The following is a 19,345-nucleotide window of genomic DNA, read 5'->3' on the forward strand; positions in this document are numbered from 1 at the left end:
TTGTAAGAGTCTTTGCATTGTAGGCAGATTCTAGCTAGGGAAGAGGTTTGACTGCTGGTTGGACACATATGCTACTCTATGGAACCTCAATACCATTTGGTGATGTACCTAGAAATGTAGATGAGCTAGTGTGTTGAATGCAAAGTGATTGCTGAAATGCAATAGAAAGAGGTTGCAGGCCAAGTCTAGGCCATCCTCTAAAAAAAGTGGTTCTCAACCAGGGGTATGCAGAGGTCTTCTAGGGGATAGGTACATCAGCTCATCTTGGTATTTGCCTAGTTTTACAACAGGCTAGATAAAAAGCACTACCGAAGTCAGTGCAAACTAAAATTTCATAGAGACAATGACTTGTTAACGCTGCTCTATATTCTGTATACTGAAATGTAAGTACAATATTTATATTCCAAATGATTTATTTTATAATTTTATGGTAAAAATGAGAAAGTAAGCAATTTTTCAGTAATAGGGGGCTGTGATGATTTTGTAAACAAGTAATTTTTAAGTACGCAAGACAAATCAGATTCTTGAAAGGAGTATGGTAGTCTGGAAAGATTGAGAGTGACAGAATTTCGTCTCAAGTCTCTCACAGGCAAAAGAGATGGAGAACCTGCAAGTCTTAAAAACCTAGCTGTCTGCAATGCGATGCAGCATACAGCTCTGGTGAAGGAAATCCTGCCAATTGGGAAAATGGAGGGGAGTCCTCTGTGGAAGCTCAACTAGGTCTGGGTACCCCAGCATTCTTGGTGTCCCCTGATCTTCTCAATAGTTGAAGTGGGGAGAGGAGAGATTTGACCATCTGTGAACTAGAGACTAGTCCCAGCAATTTTTGGTCTGCTTCCCTGAGGAAGAACTCCACCTTTACATTTTGGCTGGATTATTTTTGTTCAGAACCATTAGCTATACTACTTCAAGTATATGTCCCAATACATGCTCCACTCTATTTGAGAATCTCACTGGAATATGGAGGTAAATTTCTGCTAGATCTTCCAGAAAGACTACAGTAGTCCTGAAATTTGTTTTCTTCATCAGGCTGTTCATACTCTTGCAGTCAAAGACTCTTCGTGATACCTTTCTTCACTGATGATGATGGAAGAGAGTACTGGAAGTCCCTAAGGGACAAGCTCTGTTGCTTTTGGTGTGGTTTGTTTCTCAGCTGTTTTCATCTGGAGCTTCAGGCTCTGCAGCTTCTATTCATCTTACACTATCATCTCTCTGAACTGGACTGGAATCTGATGCCTGCAACACAGGATTCCTAACCTGCATTCTGTTTTTTAAGGGAAGCAGACCCTATCGCAGTCACTCTGTTCAGATTGGAAGAAGAGTTCCATAAAATCCAAACTCTGAGCCCAGCGGTTTCTCTTGGAACAGGAAGAATCTCTACTCTGTTACTTTTGCTGTGAGTAGGTCTGAAATGAGATTCTGCCCCAATCTGTGTCTGACCTCACAGGAGTAGGAAACTAATACTTTGTTCATATAATATGTTACCATCTTATCAAGCTTCTCCATGAATGGGATTACAACTAAAATACAGATAAATTTTACACTTGTCAGGGCTTAAGTCAGAGTTAGGGCCAGGACAACAGAGTCCATGCATCCTCTTTTTAGGAATGCAGCAGCTACAGGTATTTCTTTAGGTATCAGTGAGTTGTTCTTTGTTCTGAGGGCAAAGGTTTTTAATTCATCACAGCAGGACACCGTAGCACTAGCAAGCACGTGCTTCCTAGTGACAATAGGGCTGCTGAAGAGGCTGTGAAGTCTGTTCTAAGAATGGCATCTATCTTTGTGCCTGCACCATCCTTTAGTAAGAAAACTCCCTCTGCAGGAATTACCTGTTGCATCAAGTTTAGACAGTGAAGAGTGCAGCTTTAGGGGGCCTTGTAGAATTTCATGGCCTGCCACCTGAACCATTTTCCATGCCTCCCTAACAATTTCCATGAAGGAGGAATGAAGTGGGAGGACAAGTGTATTTAATATTTGTCCTTGGTTCTATTTAGCCTGCTTATCCTGGTGGCCAACATCTTCCTCCCCATTGTCTGACACATCTGGAGGAAAAGAACCTCTCTCATGCTTCTCTAGCTTAGGGTCACAGTGATCAAAACAGAGTTCTCCTCTGGTGGAGAATGAGCTGTACTCAAAACTGTGCTGGCTTCATGCTGCATACTTCTGCAAATCTGGCCCATCATGTGTACATTAAACTGAGTAAGGAAATTCTTTCCTAAGATTACATGTCGTCACTTCTCAGGAGTGCTTTATTTATTATTAGGTTTTAGAATATAACTTTCCTGTCCTAAATGCAGAATCAATTTATAGGAAGTCACATAAGTCATGGAATTTTAGTTTTGCTATTAAATTTGAAGGGGAAATTCTTACCATTCTTTTCCACAAAACACAGACACACACACTGTACACACAGGCATCTGTGCTACATTATTGCATGCTTGCATTGTCTCAGTAAGTTGAGCTTTACACCAGAAGTCTGGAATGTTTTCAAGGAATGGGATTGGAGGGTTTTATAAAAACTGTTTTAGACAATTCCATACATTCTGTACTTATGTCTTAGGCTTGTAGCACAATCCCATGGGTCTTGGATTTCTAGATGTCATTAACAAGTACAGAATATTTAGTAAAATAACTGATGCTTTTAATTTTGTTTCTTCAGGAAAATTCTATAGCAAAAACTGCAAACTCTACCTTGGACACTAGTTGCGGTTTCGGCACTTTCATTAGGTCACAGAGATAGTTGCGCTTCTCTCTCAGTAGTGGTAATTCAGCATCCCTATAAGGGAAGATAAGAGAATTCCTTTTAATGTTCATGCTTTCAGTCCATCTAGAAAAAACATAATTTTTAGAACTGAATTTGTAACATGCAATGAAAAGAAAAGCCTAATAAACAGTTTGACAATACTATTTACTGTTTAACTGTATTCTTAATACAGTATCCTTTCAAAGTATAGTGAAACATTTACTCTTAATAAATTCTGATTTGATTGATACAAAAAAGTATAACATTTTTACTGCACTGCATTAAACCAGAGGACTCTTAACAGTATGTCTCCTAGAAGTGTCATTCCCCTTAAATGATTATTCGATACTGAAGGTATTTCCGAGCCTAAAATAAAGGGAAACCTTTGGTACCTCTGACACAATCCTGTACATAATTTTGATTTTGTAAAGGTAGCTATGGTATATGGAGCCTCATACCTAGTGACTTAATTCTCTGGGGAGAACAAAACTGATTCCAGTATTACAGAAAAGGGTGCACACAATCTAAATGTTGAATACCTCTGGCCTTTTTCAAAGACTTGACAACTTTGGCAAGTTGCAAACTTGCTTTGAGCCAAAACAAAAGGAACATTTTGTTATATTATAAATTAAACAATTGTACCCTAAACTCACGGTAGTTCTAACAGGGAGAATATTTCAAACATGCGTATCCTGGTTATTATTTTTACCAAATATTTGAGGCTGGTTCAGCTTCCTGATGTCAACACAAATTTATTTTAATTCAGAAGTATAAAGTCATTCCTGTAGTACCCAGAGAGTTTGAGAATTTTAACATACTCTTAATGATCCCCTGCAAGGTGTCATGTCTTCTTTAATAAACATTACATTCTTCAACTGCTTTATCTACAAGTCTCCCCAGGTGAAACAAGCACACACCAATTAATCTAGAACTCTATCTTAAATCTCAAAGTATTAGACTTATATCTGAATTTGGAGTGTACACTAAGCACTGGGCCAACAGAGAATTTTAGCCACACAATTTTAGTGAGTACAGGGCAGGGTTCTGATGGCTGACTAATTTAAGACTAGGCCTATAACAACCATATTTTCTGTAATGATTTTGATTTAAATATTACTCTTTTAGTTTGATTACTAAATTAACAATTAAATTAAATTAATTTGACAAATTAATAAAGGGGAATCTACAATACAAACAACACGGTTCTCAAACCAGTTGCTTGTCTCAGCATTATTTCTGTATATGACATAGCAACAGCCACTGCTCCCTCCCTTCTTCACAATTTATGGAGATGAAAGAGGGATTTCATGCCAAAATAGCTAAACAATCTTTAACTTTCTGAGTGAATACTGAAAGATATTAACGCAAGAGGAGCAATTTCAAAAGTTTTTGGAAACAAATTATTTTAACTATAGAGTTCAAGTGGTAATTTAGCCAAATATATAAGACTGAAAAGAAATAGATTCTGCAAATCTGAGAAAAGCTCATATAGTTATTCTAATTCAGCACTGAAAGATTAAGAAAAGTAGTAGCAGCCAATCATTATACTTACAGCTTTTAAACACTGACACATCATTTGATCACCAGTCAGGAATTTCAGAGCAGAATGAGATTAAACTGTGGCATAAAATAATTCCCCAGAGTTTCAGATCCAGCACCCTTTAGCTTGCCAAAAACAAGCTGTGCAAACTGAAAACTACTTAAGTTCATGCAGAACAATTATCCAAAATCAGTGACTAACGCCACTGTGTTTTTACATGGCTTCAGAGAAACTGTGAAAGAGTGCCCTAAATATACTTATTCCTTGAAGACATCAGAATTCACTAAAATGGGAGAGTTCGGAAATGTTTAAGTCATGAACACATCTATTGTAATGCAATGATGAGAACATTACTTGTTGCATTCACAGAACTAAGGAAAAAGGCATCAAATGGTACTCAAATTAGTTCATTTGCTTTATCTTTTAAGCAGTGACACCTTTAAAACACCTATCCTGCACCCTCTGTGGATCTAGAACTATATAGTCAGAGCCTCTCTCTCTCTCCCCCCTAGTGATTAATATTTCAGGCTCATAAAAGCTGTGAAAATATGAACATTTAAGCATAAATATAATCAGCAGTTCTTACAGCATTCAGTTTTCTGTCATATGTTTCTATTCTGTTATTTTATTGCAGTGGTTCTCAAACTTTTGTACTGGTGACTCCTGTCACATAGGAAGCCTGAGACCGACCCCCTTATAAATTAAAAGCACTTTTTTATATATTTAACACCATTATAAATGCTGGAGGCAAAGCAGGGTTTGGGTTGGAGACTGACAGCTTGTGATCCCCTCTCCCCCCGTAATACCCTCATGACTCCCTGAGTGGTCCGGACCCCCAGTTTGAGAGCCCCTTTTTTATTGTGTGTAAGACCACTGCTAGAAGTCCCCTTTTTTCACCACTAGGTGAATTTCAAGTGAAAGACTACTACCTTTGGGTCAGTGATAACCCACTGCACCTGGCATGGACAAGACAATGTTGCCATTACAGCAGAGCATTTGATACAAGAGTTCCTCTAATAGAGTAACAGAAATGACTCAAAATCCTGGCAAGGAGTTGTGGTACATTCAGCTATATTAATTCACGAGTGCATGCAAGCCCTTCTTTCCAGATGAGATTTAATGACAAAGACAACAGAAGGTAGTTTAAATTATATTATTAATGCAGTTAATTGATACTACAATATGAAAGTTCCACTGGGGAATGTCAGACTCTTCTATTTCAAAATATTTGTTTGAAGGAGGTTTCAACATTTCTGAAGCCTATATTTCAGGGGTTGGCAACCTCTGGCATATGGCTCGCCAGAGTGAGCACCCTGGTGTGCCGGGCCAGTTTGTCTCCCCAAACATTTTCTTTTTTGTAGCACAAAGAACTTCCAGGATTTCCTCCCTTTCTTCTTTATTAGAAATTATGGGCATTTTAGTAAACACCATTGAACCAGTAAAACTAAAACTCATAACACCTTTATTTACCACCAATATGTAATATACAATAGACAAGCTTTCAGGGCAGGAAGGTCCCTTTCCTTTCTGGCCTAAAAAACTTGTCTAAACTTGTATAAAGCGATAAGTGGATCTTGTTACAGATATCACGTTGTTTACAGTTCCTTTTCCACTTTTCCTCATGAATATTTTATAGATATGAGAATTATTAAAATTGGCTTTATTATTAAACATTTCTCTGACAATGAATTCACTCACCAGTTGGTGTCACTAAGTACTGTCATGACCTCATCCAGAATATCGGGATCGACAATATCACTGTAGGTTATCAACATTTCATACACTTGACTGGCTGTTGTTTTCCTTATCTACAGAGAAGGCAGAGAGATAAATTTTAGTTGCTGAAAACAGTGAAATTATCCAGACTGCTACATGAGAGCTACATGTTAGTTACAGTTGTTATTAACAGTACTTTCAGAATACTTCAGTGGAGAAAGTTGTATAAATGTTCAGAATGCAGAACTGGGAGTGATATTCCCGAGTCTGCCAGTGATATGCTGTGGAACCTGGGGAAAGTGACTTCAGCTCCCTGCTGTAATTTGCATATCTATCAAATTGATATTCTAGCATTTCTTCTGTATCTCAAAGAAGTGTTGTGAGTGTAATGCTTATTAAATGTGTCATTTATTCAGAGATGTCTATTTGGTGATTTATTTCTATTTTAATACTTTGAGCTCCTCAAATGGAAGATGCTAAAGAATTGCAATGTGCTTTACAAATAGCATCCTCATAACAAATCTATGAGGCAGAGAAGTACATCCCTGATTTTACAGACTGGAATGCCAAAGTAAAGAGAGATGAGTCAGACAGGGATTTTTCTTGGCAGAACAGCAATATAATTTGGATTTTCGTATGAAAATGTCTTATTAGTATCCCCTGTAGTTCCCCAAAATGTGGCTTAACATTCTGAGTATTATATTCTATAGATGCATACTCACTTACTCATTGTAGAATATATCATGTTCATGCAATGTTGTAGGTCACTACTGTACAGACAGATATACTTACTTTTACGGCACCCAAAAAAAAAAAAAAAAGGTTCATATCATTATTTGCCTTCTATTCTGTGCTGGTATATACTAAATTGTGGACAAATTAGCCAAATACACAGCCAACAGCCTAGAAGACAATACATTTTTAGATAATCTAACTGTTCAGAACCATAAATACCTTATTTTCTACTACAGAAGACAGGGAACCTCCCAGCTTGTTTAGAAGTAATTATTGTAATAGGTGATGCTTCCCAATCTGCTCCATCTAGTATCTATTCAACAAACCCTGCCTTGCTTCATCAATGAAATCCAAGCATTGATTAAGGCACCTGGAGATCCCTATAACAGCTAGTCCTTATCTCCTGGTATGTGTAAGGTCCAAATGACTCCCTTTATGCCAGCACGGTTCCTCATCCATCTACTCTGGCACCTCTCAGGGCAGAGAACAAAAACGGAAGGATGCAATTTGAAAGAAATTTGAATTTCTTCACTTTTGACTTGCGTAACAACCTCAGTGTTTAAGCAGAGGGATTTCTGCACTTACTTGCTTATTTAAATATTGACTAACTAGAGGCCACAAAATACTGTCTCATGGGAATATGGAAGTGTTATTGCAATACGCTACTCTGGTGTACATGTAAATACCTGTTTAAAACATTTTAAAATCATATATTATTTACACAACAGATTATAATGATGCCTTTACAACTGTTATATCACCATATTCTGTGTACTGTCAATATAGATTTTGGAAGGTACATTAAGCATACATAGTAATATTACTTATAAAAACTACTTCCTGTGCAAACACAGTAGGAAGCTTTGTATGTTAAATGATTCAGATGACTGTATTTCTGAGAATAGCAACAGTAATTAAATTTCTTTTTCAAAATCTAAGCCACTTTGGAGTTATGAGACACAAGATTACACTTGATTATTATTAACCTGATCAATTTAAAACAGTCTAAACTGATTCTTTTTTTTTTTTTTTTTTTTTTAAGATCACCCTGGGTTTAAGATTTTGTAAGCTAAATTTCAGCCTACATTCAATTTTTACTGCTAAGTATTGTTTGGTGGTGTGGTTTTTTTAAACACCCTTTATTTATGTTTCAAAAGGAGTTTGAAAATATATTGATAGCACCCCAATTCAGCAAATTACCTAAAGCAGGTACTTAACTGTAAGTACATGAGTAGTTCTACTCAATGCCAATGGGACTATTCACATGCTTAAAATTTGGCATGTACCATACTGAATGGGGACCTAAATCTACAGAGAGATAAACAGGTAACTGATAATAGGCAAGATGGATATATCTGGGTAGTTACTGATAATAGTGATAATATGTTAATATGGTATTTAAAAATACGGGATTATAATGAACGTACTGACATACAAGCTGTGTGAGCAAGTTCCAAAAGTTCTCAGTGTTGGTCTAACTCTGCTCCCACTGAAGTCAATGAGAATTTGATCATCATCTTCAATGCCAGCAGACTTAGGCCAAAGGTGTGTGCTTTTGAAATCCCCATCTTATGCTGTATTTAACAGTTCTCACTGGAGTTGGTTTAGATTCTTAGATTTAGTATGGACTGTCTGGATTTTAAAGTTACACCAAATATCCTTGGATGAGTGGCTTTATTGTATAGTTGCAGATCTGCAATTTTTAAAAAAGGCATTGTTTTTGAAATGTTGCCATATGAAATTACTTTCAGGAGGTGAATTAAAATTATGTCTATTTATTTAGTTTTATTACAAACGTCATGACAGGTGTGACGATTAACTTAAATAGAAAGCTTGCAGCCCAATCATTTCCTTTCTGGGAGTGACTTCTCCCCTCTTGGAAATATTGGGGTTGCACCTCTCTTAGTTTTCTTTGATCAGGATGTTGGTGCCTTTTTCTGAGGACAGTGCTCCCCTTTGGGGAGTTTCTGAGCAAGTCATTTGTCCAATGTGGAGGAAATATAGGGGAACCTTCCTGAGTGGGGGTTGGAGAGGGCACCAGACTCCTTGCCAAGTGACTATTTCCCACTTGAGCAGATGTGAAGAGACAAGACAATGGTGGGGGAAATATTCAGACTTACCCCCACCAAGTCTGATTGGAGAAGATAGCAGCAGGGTGGATAACAATGATTTTTTTGATAAAATGCTTTTTGAGGGAAAAACCTATCCAAAGATAGTTTTAATTAAGACACATTATTGCTCAAAGATACTGCGTCATGGAATATGGATTATAAATTCTAATTCTATAATATGAGACAATATATTCATGTAATGTTTAAGTAGAGTTTTGTAAATGAGTTCCGATAGTTCATGGATTAGGGATCCAATCTTATGGGGTTCAGGGGCTTCTGGATAGATTATTTAGGTTAATCTTTCTATCTACCCAATGCTCAGTCTAGCAGATACCATCAGAGATGCTTAGTTTTGCAGTTCTCAAACTGTGGACTTATGTCTCTAGAGATAACATGCTTGTTAACAGCAAAAATGTTTTTAAAGAAATAATATACAGAGGTGAGAAATAACAGACCTCAACCCTATTGTCCCTCTGCAAATTTGTGTACACAGAGTCAATCCCTTACCTCTCTCTAAAAGTGCAAAGTTTCAAAAAGTTCAATGAATAGAAGATTTTTCCGGGCGAAATAGATCTGGATGAGGAGAAGAAGTCTGGAGATAAATGTGAGAAGGGAGGAACAGGCAGTAGAAACAGTTCCAGTTTTGTTTGAGCAGCATATTCCAGAAGTCTTTCTGAGTGTAGCCTTCACTGATTTGAGATCTACCATACCATTCTCTCACTAAAAGGTTAAACCTATAAGGCAGCAGGCCGTAAAAGAGACCCAGTTTGGGAATAAGAACCATTCAAGAAATATATATTTGCTGATAATGTTTTAAAGAAAGTCCCACCAGTGAACTGGTGGAAGTCACTTAAGCACTTGGATTCAGAGACTGTTGAAGTGATAATCTCACTTTTAACAGCAGTAGCTTCTTCTGCCAGTGTAGAAAGAATATTTTCTTCCTTTGGACTAATTCATTCCAAATTAGGAAATCATTTGGGACCTGAAAAAGCAGGGCAGTTTGTTTTTCTTTTCCAGATTATGAACAAACAGGAAAATAAAAGTGAAGACTATGGAGTTAGCTGCAGAGGCCAATCTTTTAAGTTTCTCATGTTGACCTGGCTGACATAGTTGATTTAATTTTTTTTTTAATATTTCATTTAACTATTTTAGTTAAAATTAATTTTAATGAAAACAAACCTGATTTTAAAAAAAAATGACTGTTTAAATTCAAAAATTCATATGCTTGTTTTGTTGAAATATTATATGTTTGCTGTTGAAGAAAAAAATCCAGAATACATAACGTTGTTGTTTTAGTTAAATAAAACAAGTCTGTCTGGTGATGTTCTTCTCTTAAAACAGCTTTGCAAGAAAATCCTCCAAATATTAATGATTACCCTGTTGAATTGAGATAGTTCACCTCCCAATGACTTCATAAATATCTGTTTCAATTACCAAACAATGATTCATTTTCTGATATTGCTTTAAAACTAATCTGAAAAGTTTTCAAAATAAATCACTTTTAAAATGTATAGTGTGTACCTTCTAATAATGAAACCTACATCTATCTCTGAGTTGTGAAGAATATGTATTAAGGCTGTAACAACCAACAAGAATGCACTTTTACGTAGAAATCATGATTAAATTGGAGTCTTCTTGACTAGTGATTTAAATCAAATCCACCCTGGAAGACAGCCCTGTCTGCTCTTGCAGAGAGGCCCCAAGGGAGCCTCAAGTTGTGTGGGGGGATGCAAAGACCCCAACAACCCAGCAGACATAATCCCTTTCCCCTAGCTGAGCAACTGTCCCACAGGCTGGGCACAGTCATGGCCAAGTTCTCTTTTTGTGGCTCCTGGGAGGACTGCTCATCTTCTGTATGCTCATCCTTGCTAGGTGAGGAAGGACCACATAGAGGAAAGCAGCAGAGTGTGCAGTTCTGGTCTGGGAAAGCTCACATTTTTGCCTCCAGAAAAAGGGGGCAGGGGGCAGACAGCTCATTCTTGCACCAAATTGGCTTTAGCAACTGGGGCGAGAGGAGGGGGAAGGACAGGAAGATGAGCTGGGCCCGCTCTGTGAAGTTGATCAAAGAAAGAATCTGGAGAGGGACTGTCTACAGCATGGCAAAGATCGGAAGCCTTCCTGAAGCCTCCAGATCCAGATCTAAATGCTAGATTGAGATAGAGACTTCGGATTCTCCAACACATTTTGAAAATTATCTTTACAGAATTAAATAATTATATAGAATTTTAAAGGATGTCTGTTAGGAGTTTATGTGATTTAATGAAAAAAGCACTAGAAAATTACTGCAGAGTAATTATTTCATAGCTCAGGAATTCAAAAGTACATTTTTAGAATATTCAGTTTCTAGCCCCTTAGCATTCCTTCTCTGACTCTGTAGTTTGTGCTGTGTTGAGAGAGAGAGAGAGAGAGAGAGAGATCTATATTAGATGTAAAAAAGCTGAAATCTTTCCAGAAGACCAGGTTAACAGCTTTCCCAGTGGCCTAATCAATAAAACAAGTATGGCCCTTGTGTTCCACAAAACTACATTCACCTTGGAATGTTTATGGAGATTTTGCATTCTCTTTCTCTCTCTCTCTCTGTGTCTATATAGACACACACGCATATATAAAATGCCAGCTATTATGTAAACAAAGCTATATTCTGCTGTAAAATAATAAATTGCAAAGCTGTTTCTAAGGTGGGGCATGTGGGGTAGAGCAAAGGAAGCGATCACCACAGTAGCTGAAATGACTGCAAGAGAGCATACCAAAAACAACCTGAAAACCAATGAGATCTTGAAATGTTTTGACAACATATAGATTAGCTCTGTTTAGCTAATAAAAATGAACATTTTCTCTTCTAATTTTGCTTACTTTTGAACTAAGGTTAAAATTATACTATACTCTGCACAGTAAATACTTATATTTTAGGATCAACATTTTCAACTTGTGTTTACTTACTGGTTTAAAACTATATTGTGGGTAAAAATGGAGCAAAAGCTAGAGAGAGTTTGTTTCAATTTCATATTTTATCGCTCTTATTTCATAAGGATATGTTGTTTTTACAGATGGGCACAGCTACTTTTTTTTTAATTGCCTATAATTTCTTCCTTGCCTTCCTTGGGTTATTACTAGACCTTCTTTGAAACCTGAATTCTTGCTACTCTAACTTTTCCCTTCTCGATTTGTCCAAAAAGACTAGCTTGCCTTTATACTCCCATGTGGACACCAGCATCATTGCTTGATAGTTAAGAATGTTTTTCCCAGAACGCTAACTGCTTCAACAATCCACCATACAATACCAAGGATTTTATTTTAAATTAAAAGTAACCCCAGCCACCCAAGCCAACATATTGTGTGACTCACCAAAAATAAGATAGTTAAATGATGAGCCCAATCCTATGAGACTAACACATTTTTGGCTTCAATGGACTAAGAATCTCTTAAGAACCTGTGATTCCCTAGTTTAATTTGAGTAACTATCAGTATTGTGAATAATAAAGATAAGATTACTTACCTGTATATTTACTGGAGTTCTTAGTGATGTTTTGTCCCTATAGGTCCTCCACATGAGGATATGAGCATGCCCATGCACTTTTGATCAGAATTTTTTGTCCACAGTGTTCATAGGTCTGTGTCTGTGCCCTGTGCCTCTTGTGCTCCAGTATGAGGTCATACAGGCGATGGGCAGACATACCACCACTACAGTTCCTTCCCAACCTCAAAGCCTAGCAGGATTCCAAAGCAGAGGAGGAGGGAAGGTAGTGGAGTACCACAGAGACAAAAAATCTCCAAGAATCATAGTTTTTGTACCAATTGAATAACCTCTCCTCCTTCGAGTTATTGTCCCTATGGGTGCTAGTAAGGAGATTCCCGAGCAGTGCCTCAGTTACAGAGGAGAGGGCTGAGGAGCAGGTATGGTACAGACTGAATAACAGCTTTGCTAAAGGATGCATCCTCTCTGGAAGCATATGCTGCAGAATAGTGTTGGGAAAATGTGTGTACAAACACCCACCTGGAGGCCTTATACAAATGTCCACGCAGGGTATGTTTTTAGGTAGGGCTATATTAGTCGATTAAGCCTAGTGGAATGGGCAATTATCTGGAGGAGGGAGTATGCACCCTGAATCCTCATAATGTGCCAAAATGCAACCTAAAATCCATTTTTGGGTGGAGGAGACTGGCTGTCCCCTTCATTCTCTCAGTGACTGTAACCAAGAGTTTGGGAGAAACCTGGAAGGATTTGGTCCTATCTAGGTAGAAGGCAAGAGCATTTATCACATCCAGAGTATGAAGACTGGCTTCCTTTTTCAAAGAGTGAGACTTGGGATAAATCACTGGTAACTGAATGCCCTGACTGATATAGAAACACAATGAGACTTCAAGTAGGAAACAAGAATGAGGGCATAATGTCACCTTATTGTGGTAGTACACTATGTGCTGGATCAACCATAAGCACTTCAAAGGTCTCCTATCCTCCTGGCCAAGATGACAGCTATGAGGAATGAGGTTTTGAAGGACAGAAGAACAAACAAACAGGTCCTCAGGGGCTTAAGTGGAGGGTTTCCTAAGAGAAGGCATTAAAAATTAAATTAAGGTTCTAACATGGTGGATGTAGGCTCCTTTACAGGAGGAATCAGGTTAGACAGACCATTAAGGAATCTTGTGGTTGTAGGATATGTGAAAACCAGAGAAGCCTTCAAGTCGGGGGTGAAAAGCTGTCATAGTGGCTGGGTGAACCTTAACAGAACTCAGTAACAAACCCAGAGTACTCAGATTCAGCTGGTAATTGAGTATGTTCAGCATAAGACACTTAGAAGGAGATATGGATTACTGGACGCACCAGACTTGGAAACACTTATATTTCTGTAGGTAAGTTTTCCTTGTGGTAGGCTTTCTACTACTTGTCAGTACTGTCTGGACATCAAGAGAACAATCTTGTTTTATATCCAAGCGCCACTGAGAAGATTCACACCTTGAAATGCAGTCATGAGAGGCTGGAGTGGATTATGGAACTCAATTCCTGAGTTAGAAGGTCCGCTGTCAGAAGAAGGAAAAGACATGGACACAGAGGTAGGCATATCAGGTCTGGGAACCATACCGACATGGGCCATGACAGCACTATGAAAATGATCACTGCTCTCTCATATCAGCTTGTTCAGAACTTTGAGGAGTAGCGGCGGTTGAGGATAAGGAAACAGCAGAAAGAGAGGCTGAGGGAAAGAGGATGTCTCCCAACAAGTTGTGACTGTTCTCTCCCATTGAGTAGAAGCAATGGCACTTCATGCTGGACAGCATCACAAAGATCTATCACCAGAGAACATAAGATGAGTCAAATCTCCTGAAAAACGGAGTCATTCAACTTTCACTTGTGGTCCTGATGGAATTCAGCGAGTCCAGCAGGTAAACCACTTAGATGTCTATTTGATGGGATATGCCACAATTCCATATGTTTATTGACTCTGTACATAAGGACTGGGATCTTGCTCCTCCTTGGCAATTTATGAGTACATCCAGACTACTCGCCCGATCAGTGGGTAGCGATCGATCTATCGGGGATCGATATATCGCATCTCGATCCCCAAACGCGCTCCCATCTACTCTGGAACTCCACCAGGGCAAGAGGCGGAAGCGGAGTCGATGGAGGAGCCGAGTCGAAATAAGGTACGTCGACTTCAGCTATGCTGTTCCCGTAGCACAAGGCGGCATAGGGTGCTGGTGCAGATCCAAAGCCCTGCTAACAAAAAGCACACAGAGAGACGCACACACTCCCTCACACAGAGCAACAGTAGGGTCAATAACTCAAGGAAGAATTTATTATGGTGGAACCCAAGTGGAGATTGGAGCCTTACTGTGCTGTACAAACAGAACATCAGCAATTTCTAGATCATAAATGCTTTGGGGTAAAGACTCAGACAAAAGGGAAAGGATATGGATACAACATACAAGCAAATCAATAAGGTAAAGAACTGGCAGACACTAAAATTTCGGATGAGTAACATCCAGAGAAAAACCTACTCAAAAATATATGGTTTTTAAATATCTGTGAAAAAAATGTGTATATGTCAAATGTACTTTCAGTCCCTTTTCACTTCAAGTAGTATTTAACATTATTATTTCTTGGTAAAAAAATTATATTTTTTTTCCCAAAAGCCTTATGGCAACACCTCCAATACTTACCACAGGAAATGGATGGCAAAGAAGAAGGAACAGCTGAAATAAAACTTTCTTTCTCATGTCACCTTGAAACTGAATCATGCCACAAAACCTAGAAAAATAGCAATGTATAGAGCTTGAGTGGTTTCCTTTCACTAGTCAGTCACAAAGGTACATTTTATTGTTGAGGTTAATAATAAAGATGTATAAATAAAATAAAAGTTTTGCTTCCCTCAAAAAGTATCACTTTATTTTCCAGCCACCGTGGGAAAGCAAACTGAGGGAAGTATAGTAAAAATCATTAAGGGTTAGTAAACAATGTCTGGGGTGCCACACAGCTATGCCAAGTACAACTATGGTTTTCAAACTACTGACAGGCACCACCAAAGAATGTGTGTAAAAATCACAACAAAGTGAAACAAGCTCTCACACAGGTAAATAAGGACACAGTGTAAGCTAATGCATGATTTGCCTAGGAGTAAAGGATAGTTTGGATATATGGCTTATTGCTCATTTTAAGCTTTCTAGAACACTTTCAAATACTGGAGTAGAAAAAGTGAACTAGTGGTAGACTAAGAGCATTAACACATTGAGTCAAGAATATCCTTAACTGTATCCTCTGCTTTCAATAGAGTTACAACTGACAGTGTCATACCAACTTCTGCCAAAGAACATCAATCCAGACAAACATCACTGTTTCCAGCCCCATGATCTCACCCACCATCTACAACACTTCTGAAGCACCTCAGTCCTGACTTACAACTTCTCCCTGCTACTCCAGCTGTGGTTCTCTCTGGAGCAGAAACATCCCAATTGGCTTTGTGTTCTAGCTCACAAATAGGATCTAGAGTAATTTATTTAATTATGTTTGTTATCTAGCCAGCATTGGAATCAAACTCTCCAGAAGTAAAAAGCTAATGATTTATCCCACCCCTTAGGGCACCAGCAGTTTAATCATTTGGGTTGGTGACACCTGGAATCAAATCTTTACTGATTCTTTGTGTGTGATTTTCTTAAAACACATTTATAAAAATCATGGGAACTTTCAGTTGCATTCATTCACATGTGTTTTTTCAGATATATTTCATGCCAAATAGACAAAGGAGAACAATTCTCCAGTCACCCGACCGCTCTAAGTTCAGAAGTTGAATCTCCATTCTCTGAATTAAAAAAGGAAGATTTTATACAAACTCACACTGCAATGCTGGAGCGAAGTTTTTGAATGTCTTTGGATTTCTTGATTTCTTCTTTGCAAAGAGTAAGTAACTTCAAAGAAAACGGATGGCTGAAATTTTTAAAAGTTTATTTTAGTTATTAATTTTAAAAAGCAAACAGAACTCTTTTAGGTTGACATTCTGTTAAAATCTATTTCTAAATGAATATAGTTGTCATGGAGGGTGCCAGATTAATAGTATTATTCATAGAACAAATACAGAACAGACAGCTGTATAGGAAGCTTCTCCTACAATGCTCTGCCAATCTGATTCATCCCTTTCTCGAAGGACCTCCTGTCTAATGGTGGGAATTTACTTCAGCCTCAGTGCTTACTCAGTCACTGACCTCTATATTGACAAGGGAGAAATAAATGCTAATTGTTTTGTGCTGCAGTTACCTGTCCACTGGGGGAGTGAACTATAACCAAATGAATTCCACATATGCCACTAAACAATTAGATGCCATGTCTTGTTACTATTACCAACCTGTGTTGGATCAGAAATGGCAAAGGAAGAGAAAACATTCTATATCCACATAAAAATCTATTTATGTTATGCATTGCTATGTTACCTAGCCCTTAATCATCCCCTGCTGTTTTAAAATTAATTGAAAACTTTTTTTGCATCAAGTGATGATCAATGCACTTTAAACTATTGTACTGTCATGATCTCTTAGTGATTCCTGGGACTGCAGTTCTCCAAAGCTTTACTGCTAAATGCAGTACAGTTTGATGCCATCTTGAAATATATTTAGCAAGTGTGTTTTTTCCACACACCATATGGGAAATGTGGTTCTCACAGTTCTTTCCCAGATGCTTACACAAACAGTGTTGTTTAATATTCTGTTTGTTCATATTTCATGGGCTCTTAGAATATATCCTTAGATTTGCAGCATAACTTGTTTAATCTTCTCCTCAATACTCTTAGGCATCTGATAAAAAAACAAACAGCAGAGTAATTTGCTATTGTCATAAATGTAGCATGTACTAAACATATTTGTTTAGTAACAAACAACATTGGTAAAGAAATACTTTTATTTTATTCCTAGATTGTGCATTTAGGAAACCTCCACTGTACTACATATGAAAAGCATAAAGCAAAATCCAGACATTTATCTCTGTTACGTTGATTTAAACTGTGGATCTAAAAATAAGATTAAGGTGTACAATATAATTTATCTATTTTGCAACAATACAAAGGTGATAGGAATGATAAATTATGATTTCCATACAATAGGCATCAGTGTGCTTTACATTATTTTAAAAGGTAGTTTCAGAAAAAATTATGGTGAAGTGGCTAAGATCTCTAACTCAGAGGCATGCAGTGGTAAGTTCTGTATCACCACCACAGCCGCAAGTCACATCAGCTCTGCTCCAACCCTGCAAAGACCGCGAGTTGGTGAGAAGTGTGCATGTGAGACACATTTGAGGGGGATGGTGTACATGCATGCATGAATTTGAGAGTTCATGTGTATCAATGTCCAAAGGTGTATGTTTAGGCAGGTAGGTTGGTAGGGGTGTGTGTGTATTAATCCCCAGCTACATGTGTATGGCTGTATGCGTGGGGTGAACTGTGTGTGATGTTAAATAATAACGGCTGGGTATCTTTTCCTGGGCTGGCAAATTACACAAGGCTATTTTCCAGACTGGCTGAAGGTTACAGGAGTTTAATTACAGTATCTGCAGTGCGTGCCTGCCTTTCAGCACAGGATAACAGCAATATGGTGAATTAGGTGAGATTTTAAACTGATTCAACAATATAGACATTGCTGAAAAGCACAGCAACAAAGAGGCCAATTGGAACAGAGCATCTGGAAAAAATTTAGTACATGTGCAGCATTTGGTGTTTAAAACAGACCCACTTTCCTTTCTGTCATCTGCCAATTTCACATTTGTAATAACTAAACCTAACCTATGTGTGATCTCAGATGACTCAAATAGCTTGGCCTCTTTAAAGGAAATTGAGAAAATTCCTTCTTCTGTGTGGGCATGGTTCCAGCAGAAACAGAATCAGTATCTGGGGAAAAGAGATCAGTCTGAAGTCTTTACATTATGTAAATTGGGCACACGTGTTCCTGCAAAAAGAATTTTTGTTTTAAGGTGAGCTGCATTTCAATTAGATCAGTCATGACATTACTTGGGGTGGTCTTGAAATCAGAGGAGAGCCATGCTGTGCCCTTTTCAGCTTAGGCTCTATTAGCGAATGGAATTACCACTACTTAAAGAATCGCCTCTAGTATTACAATCTAAGAGCCACATCACTAATGACACATGCCATCTTATAGCACTTTATAAAACCTTCTGCAAACTATTATATCGATGGTTTTAGAAATGAGAGGCCCTAATAGCTGAACATATACAGTAATTCCTTGCTTAATGTTGTAATTATGTTCCTGAAAAATGTGACTTTAAGCAAAACGATATTAAGTGAATCCAATTTCCCCATAAGAATTAATGTAAATAGGGGGAGAGCTAGGTTCCAGGGAATTTTCTTCACTAGACAAAATAATATATACACATATGCGCAAACACACCCACACGCACAAACACACACGGTATATGTTTTAAACAGACAATTTAATACTGTGCACAGCAATGATGACTGTGAAGCTTGATTGAGATGGAGAAGTCAGAGGGTGGGCTATTTCCCAGGGAATGCCTTACTGGCTAAATGATGAACTAGCACTCGGCTGAGCCTCAAGGGTTAACATGTTGTTAATGTAGCCTCACACTCTACAAGGCAGCACAAATGGGGGGAGAGGAAACAGCATGGCAGACAGAGAGAGAGAGATGCATTGCCCCTTTAAGTACACTGACCCTACTCTAAGTACATTGCCTTTTTAAGTAGATCAGCAAATTGAGACAGCTGCTGCTGCCAGCAAGCTCCCTCCATCCTGAGCCCTGTCGTGTGACCCCCCTGCTCTATGGAGATGGGATAAGTAGGGGGCAGTAGTAGGGGAAACCCTGACATTAGAACCCCTTTCCCCCCTTGCACAGCAAGCAGGAGGCTTCCAGAAGCAGCTCCAAGGCAGAGGGCAGGAGCAGCACATGGCAGTGTGGGGAGGGATGGCTGAACTGCCCAGCAATTGATAGCCTGCTGGGCGGCTGCCGTACAGAGAACTTAGGGGAGCGGGGAGCTGATGGAGGGAGGC

The 19,345-nt window shown here is 38.3% G+C and overlaps 1 protein-coding gene across 9 annotated transcripts in view; it reads right to left on the reverse strand.

Moving 5' to 3' along the window:
• The window catches only part of TBCD (tubulin folding cofactor D), a 228,936-nt gene that overhangs the window by 2,610 nt on the left and 206,981 nt on the right, over window positions 1-19,345 (reverse strand). For all 9 annotated transcript variants that reach the window (XM_030534204.1, XM_030534199.1, XM_030534201.1 and 6 more), the window contains 4 exons: window positions 16,176-16,265; window positions 15,005-15,092; window positions 5,982-6,091; window positions 2,692-2,776 (listed from right to left, as the gene is read on the reverse strand). In XM_030534204.1, the coding sequence (XP_030390064.1) occupies window positions 2,692-2,776; window positions 5,982-6,091; window positions 15,005-15,092; window positions 16,176-16,265 (373 nt within the window). The remainder of the gene's footprint in view (window positions 1-2,691; window positions 2,777-5,981; window positions 6,092-15,004; window positions 15,093-16,175; window positions 16,266-19,345) is intronic.

The sequence above is a fragment of the Gopherus evgoodei genome, chromosome 15, assembly GCF_007399415.2.
Source record: "Gopherus evgoodei ecotype Sinaloan lineage chromosome 15, rGopEvg1_v1.p, whole genome shotgun sequence".
Lineage (NCBI taxonomy): Eukaryota > Metazoa > Chordata > Testudines > Testudinidae > Gopherus > Gopherus evgoodei.